This window comes from Muntiacus reevesi, chromosome 3, assembly GCF_963930625.1.
Source record: "Muntiacus reevesi chromosome 3, mMunRee1.1, whole genome shotgun sequence".
NCBI classification, from domain to species: domain Eukaryota; kingdom Metazoa; phylum Chordata; class Mammalia; order Artiodactyla; family Cervidae; genus Muntiacus; species Muntiacus reevesi.
The window spans coordinates 177,620,352-177,626,803 of NC_089251.1; the positions used below are offsets into that span (position 1 = coordinate 177,620,352).

Here is a 6,452-nt window from a genome sequence, read left to right on the forward strand (position 1 = left end):
ATGGGGGAGAGGGTGTATGAAAGCAAATCTCAGGACTACCCACCTCATCAGAAACCACAGCATTTCCTACCTAAAGCATCATTTTTTTAAGCTGCATTTTTATGTTCAAGAGGCTTCTTAAAAATGAACAGCTATCAGCTAACAGGCAGTAGTTTCACCAAGCACTGCCAATCAACATACCAGGAGACCAAGATGGATTGAAAAATACACAGAGATATCAAGGAGGGCATGGCAACCCACTCCAGTGTTCTTGCTGAAGAACACCCACGGACAGAGGAGCCCGGCCGGCTACAGTCCAGGGGGCTGCAAAGAGTCGGACACGACTGGGCGACTAAGCGGGCCCACACAGAGGTACTGCGTTTCCTTTTACAGTGCAATCGGCATTTGTCAGATTTCTGCTTCTCAAAAGAAGTTTGTCTCATAAAGACAGTGCAAAACAAACAAAATCCTATGTCTTCTCAGTGGCTTATGAACAAAAATCAGCCGTCTTCTGAAGCTTCCATCACTTACCAGATCTGGACTTAATGATGTCACTGAACTCATTCTGCCCATCATCAGCTCTGGCCTCATGTTCTCCATACTTGGCCATCTTAGTTGCGCTTCAATACAATCCAAAGGCTTGACAAGATCCTCTTTTAAAGACTTTCAACTTTCTATAATTATCAACATCAGTATCTAAAGAGAAAAGGGAAAACATGGATTTTAAAAAATATACAAGACTATATTAAGATGTTGTAATATAGTAATATATGCTGACATATATATTATGTATAACATACTACATATAGATGTAATATATAACCACAATATATATCATAGATGTATGATATATATGACTATAAATATTAAAATATATGTATATATATTACATGTGGGCTTCCTGGTGACTCAGTGGTAAAGACGCCACCTGCCACTGCAGGAGACAGGAGTCTAGGATTCAATCTGTAGGTCAGGAAGATCCCCTGGAGGAGGGCATGACAATCCACTTCAGTATATTTGCCTGAAAAATCCCATAGACAGAGGAGCCTGGTGGGCTGTAATCCATGGAGTCACAAAGAGTTGGACACTACTGAAGTGACTGTGCACATTATATATGGTTTTATACAGTAATCCTTCATTCAACAAATACTTATTTGGGACCTATGGCAATCCACTCCACTGTTCTTGCCTGGAGAATCCCATGGACAAAGGAGCCTGCCAGGCTATACTGTCCATGGGGTTGCAAAGAGGCAGACATGACTGAGCAACTAACACTTTCACTTTCAAGTATAATGCACTGATCTGGGCAATGGAAACATGACTATCAAAGAGACAAAACCTATACTAGTTTGAAATCCACAGACACCAAGTAATGAATTATATAATGGAGTATTTCACTATACTACTAATAAGCTACAAAAGTACAAAGGAGATGCATAGAGTAATATGAGCATACTGCAGAGGAATCTGACCTGCTCTGGGCAATTAAAGAAGGCTTTCTTGAAGATGTGACATTTGAGCCAAGCCTTCAAGGATAAGAGATGAGAAGAGGAAAAGGTAAGAATCTCCCATGTAAAGTGACAGGAAGCATCAAAGAGCATTCAAAAACCTGAGCAAAGGCAGGTGCTTTTAGAGCCTAAGAGGAGAGGGATTTGTTGAACTAGGTGAGGTAGGCAGGACCAGGGATAGGGCTGTAAAGACAGCCTGTACAGGATTTTGTTATTTCTCCAAAGAGCAGTGGGAAAACAGCAGATGATTTTAAGCTGGGAAGCAACATATGATTGTGGCCTAAATAAGTGCAGATAGAAAGAAGTGGGTGGACATGTGGGCTATTAGATATTAAATGAAGGCCAATAGGATTTGGGAACTGACTGGATATGAGAGTTTCAGGATACTAAGGCACAAAATGACTGCCCAATTTTGGCCTGTGCAATTGAGACATTCAATGAGCTGGGAACACTGGAGCATGTGCATCTGAAGGAAGAAAGAAGGAGTGTGATTTGGTTGATGGAGTTTGAGACATACACGTGGAGATAACCAAAAAGTCTGATCTCAGGAGTGGTCTTGATTATATGTAAATCTGGACAGTTACATGTTATATCCGTTGACACAGATTTTATTTTGGAAAACCCATCATGTGAATTCTTCTGAGAATAGACATCACTCAAAATAATTTTAATCTTTTAGTAATTAAAGAGTCGAGGCATGATGAGAATTTACAGAATTGAGGATTCTACCCTGCAGTACCACTTTTCTTTTAAAATGTCATCAATTAGACATGCGCTGTCCTAGAACTTTCTGGAACACAATGCCCAAGCAACCCAAATAGAATCAGAATTCAAGTTTAAGTTCAGCAACTTGGCTATACCCTAACATCCCCTTATGAGCACCTCAAATGCCAGTTAAATAAATCAATCATTTAATTGGGAAAATAACAGTCAAGACAAGCAAATATTAATCTACAAATAATAGACATTAATTCACATATTATAATAAATATCAAAACCAGAGTTTATTGTTAGCTAGGCTTAGACAACTCAATTATTTAATTCAAAGACACATCATATGCATTACTATTTTGTAATATAGTTCATTTTACATATCTATTCACTATTTAAAAGTTCTTACATATTATGTTTATAATATACAACATTCAAGGACACACCATTGTTTTATATTTCATAACAATATAAATACATAAAATATAAAATTTCTTTTCCTTAGTAGTTAGGAAAAGGGTATATTCTAATAATAAAGAGGTCAAGGTCACCTTAGAAACAGGTTTTAAATGTTAAAGTGTTTGAGGTAGATGAAAACTGATGAATTGCTAAAGCTTTAGGAACAATTTTCTCTCCAAAAGGTTAGATCATCAGCCTGAATCTGCGAGATTTTGTGAGAGCATAGACATCATTTTTCACTTTTTATACTGTCCACTACTATTGTACTTTATGGATTATTATGTAATTAGGTTCCTTTTGGGGGGTAAATACCTGCCAAAGACTTGCTAAATTCTTAAAGGTATTTTATTACATTCGAGTACCAAAAATTTTGTTCAGAAGAATGCACGTAAAATTTTACTTTGAAAATCAGCTTTTCCCAGCAAAAAATTCTCTTTACTGGAAAGCAACTAATTATTTCCCTTGAAATATATTTCTAATTCTTTCATAAGTGGTCTTAGCCAAGGTCTTCAAAAGATTTTTCCCATTCCACAAAAGAGAAAAGTAAATTGCTTGCACAGAACTGTGTTTCATTTGCATATTAATATTCCTTCATCATAAAGTTTTACTTTGCCAGCTCCTTAAGATAATCTCAGATTTTCTCTTGATAATCAAAATCCTTTACAGGCTACACAGATTCAGCAGTAAGGGAGATCAGAGGACAAGGAAAGACTGGGCAAATTGGGAGAACTGCAGATGACCAAAATTTTACAGTGACATTGCCACTGACTGATACTTTATGCCACTAATTGGCAGGGGTCTCCAAGTTGAGCAACATTTGGCAGCAAGTCATTATTGGTTGCCAGAAGACATGATCAAAGTTTCATCACAAGGCGCCTCCGTGCGACCCTCCACTTCCACATACATGCTATGGAAACACCACCATCTTCCACACCAAGCTAGGTGAGAAACTGAATAAAAGAATGAGATATTGCTTTATAATTATAATTTATTGTTACCTCTGCTCTAGGTTCTGTTTCCCCAAAATGAAGTTCAGCAAAGTTTAGCCAGCTCTTTCTCACTGAAACCAATACCCTCAACTCTACATCCAGCTCTTTCTTCAAAAGTTCTCTGGCTATCAGAGGGAACCAGAAGCCACCACAATAAACCTGGGTTAAAAGGACGGGGGATGGCCTTACAGGCAAAACTCAAGCTTTAAATTTTTTTTTTAAATTTGGAAATTACAAGATGTGAGAATACAAGCATTTTCAACAATGTACAATTAGGATGGAAATATGCTGTAGGTCCTTGGGCAAAAAGTACTCTTTCGTTTACACAATCCTAAGAATGCTAGAGATAGTGGAAAGGAAAGCCCGGGGGCCAGAGTTTGAGGCTCCGTAGGAAACTTAGTAAAAGACACCGCCCAGTGTCAAGAATTGCCATTCATTCTCGGAAGCGCTCCAAGGGAAGTTCCTACAGTTGTGGTTAATGCTGTTTACGGTGGCGATCAATTTCAGGTAAACACCTGAAGGAGAGTTAAAACGAAGTCTTCTGGGTCTCAGAAACTGGTCCAGGGGGCGGGGAATGACTCCGCGTAAACCATGGTCCTCGCCCCCCGGTGCTCTGGAAGCCGAGGCACCCAGGAGCTCCACATTCCTGCAGCTGTCGCCTGATTCCCGGGTCCCCCGGGTCCACTAGCAACCAGCCCAGAGGCGCCCACCCGACTCCCGAGGCCCATGCAAGTTACAAAGGAATAGATGCGGCTACTGCCGGGTTCCCAGGAGCAGCAAGCTCCCGCCCGGACCCGGGGATCCGGGCTCCCCAGAATTCGGTTCACTCCCCCACAAGGGGTTACAACCCGCGAGGCCCTGGTGACCCAGGTCACCTGGGGGCTGGCAAAGAGGAGACTCTCCCGGGCCATCCCGGGAGCAGGGGAGGGCAGTTTGACCCAGGTTAGACCCGGGCTCCCCAGTTCAATGGAAAACAAAGTGTGAGCCCTCTGGCTCCTGCAAGTCGGGCACATTCTTTCCTCCCCTTGAAACAACCCTGGAATCAGTCCCTTTCGTAATCTGGGGCTTGGCTTTAAAAAAAAAAAAAAAAAAAAAAAAAAATCCAGTTTTAACAGCGTGCCTTCTAAAAGTTGCACAGCCTAAAATTTGTGCTGTGTCGGTTTCCTAAAGGGGCCTTGGGCAACCAGTGCCTCGGACCCCAAGCCACACAGGGACATGAATTACCTTACCAATTGCCGCAAGAGATGCCAAGGATCCGGGACCCCAGAAGAGGCAGTCGCGCGGGACTACGCACCAACTGAGCGCTCCTTGTCACCTCTCCAAAGCCCCACCCTCGGGAGAAGCAACGGCCCGGAGGTCGAGCACGTTTCTTGCCAGGCGGAGGGCTGGGAACGTCTCCCCACCCGGTCCAGGCGGACACCTCCGGGGCCCCGCCTTCCCGGGGCTGAGGTGTGTGTGTGTGTGACAGGCCCTCCTAGGAAGCCACGTCCCCTCTTGGGGATCACTGGCCCAGAGCGCACGGAGGCACGACCCTCTCACCCCAGCCAGGAGAAAGAAGCAGGGAGTCAAGAGGCTGCCCAGAACCAGTCGAAGGAGTTCGGGTCGTTAGGAAATACTACACGGATTCCGAGGACTTCCGAGCCCGAGCTCTCCCCCACGTTTCTGGAATTCCCTGCCTCGGGGCGGGGAGCTGCACTGAGGTTCCAAGGAAAGTGCACGCAAAAGTTGGTTACATCTTAGGCTCAGCCTTGAAAAGGAGCTCGGGACGCTGATCCCGGGCACTGGAGTCGCAGAAAACTCCATCCTCCTCCATCCTACGTCCCGCGTCCCCGAGGCTGTGGTCACACTGCCCGGCCCGAGGCTCAGTAATGCACGGACTTACCTGCTCCCATGCCCCGCGCGCCGCCTCGCCAGCCCGCCGCCGCCGCCGCCGAGTCCCAAGCCGGCCCGGGTCTCCTCGGAGGTGTTTCAGGCGCAGTAACCGCGGGTGTGTGTGCAAACGTGGGCTTTGTGGTGCGGGTTTTTTGGTTGGTTGGTTTGTTTTGTTTTGTTTTCTTTAAGGAAATATGGAAAACCAGACCAGATCCGAAAGAAAAAAAAAATTTTTTTTTTTTTTTGACACTCGATTGTAAACGCCCCTAACTTGTGCAATCTTCCTTCCCCGTAGTTCCGCCAAAAACAAAACAGTCCCAGCGCGAACCTGGAACGGGCGCGCAGGCACCGAGTTTGCCAAACACTGGAGAGTTTTCCGTCTGCAGAAATGACCCCGAAGGAGGGTGGCGGCGGGGAGGGCACGGCTCCCCGAGATTCCCCAATCGGCTGCGGGAGCCGGAGGCTCCTCCTCGCCCCTCGGCGGGAGAAAGCCCGCGGGCCGCCGCGGCCGCCCGCTCCCCTCCTCCGAGGAGAGGCGACTCCACAACTTGGTGCGCCGGCGGCTCGCGCCCCCGGCTCCTCCTCCTCCCCTCACCCGCCCGCCGGCCGGCCCCTTTGTTGCAGCGGGGAAAGGAGCGCCGGAGGCCGGGGAGGGCGCAGCACCGCGGGGTGCGCGCCGCCGCCCTCCGGGGAACCGGCTCCCGTCCGGGCACACGGGTTCGGCCTCCCGGTAGAGGGGCGCCCAGCGGGTCCGGCTCTCCCGCCCCGGCTGCCGCAGGGCCGGCAACTTTGTTCCGGGAGATCAGGTCCCCTCGGCTCCGGGTTCGGCCCCGGCCCGGCCCAGGCGGCCACCGCAGGCTGGGCTCCGGGAACGTGGCGCCCGGGGTCACCTGACCGCGCGCCCCGTCAATCAGCGCCCGCCCCGCGCTCCCTC

General features: G+C 47.0%; 1 protein-coding gene across 4 annotated transcripts in view; it reads right to left on the reverse strand.

Moving 5' to 3' along the window:
• The window catches only part of UTRN (utrophin), a 538,989-nt gene extending 533,135 nt beyond the window's left edge, over window positions 1-5,854 (reverse strand). Inside the window, exons 1-2 of one of the 4 annotated variants that reach the window (XM_065931202.1) lie at window positions 5,529-5,854; window positions 511-675 (exon numbers count right to left, since the gene is read on the reverse strand). In XM_065931202.1, coding sequence (XP_065787274.1) covers window positions 511-589 — 79 coding nt within the window. In that variant the 5' untranslated portion in view covers window positions 590-675; window positions 5,529-5,854. Of the gene's footprint in view, window positions 1-510; window positions 676-4,870; window positions 4,994-5,528 lie in introns of those variants that run through there. The other 3 variants (XM_065931205.1, XM_065931203.1, XM_065931204.1) reach the window with 3 other exon arrangements.
• Window positions 5,855-6,452: the final 598 nt, after the last annotated feature.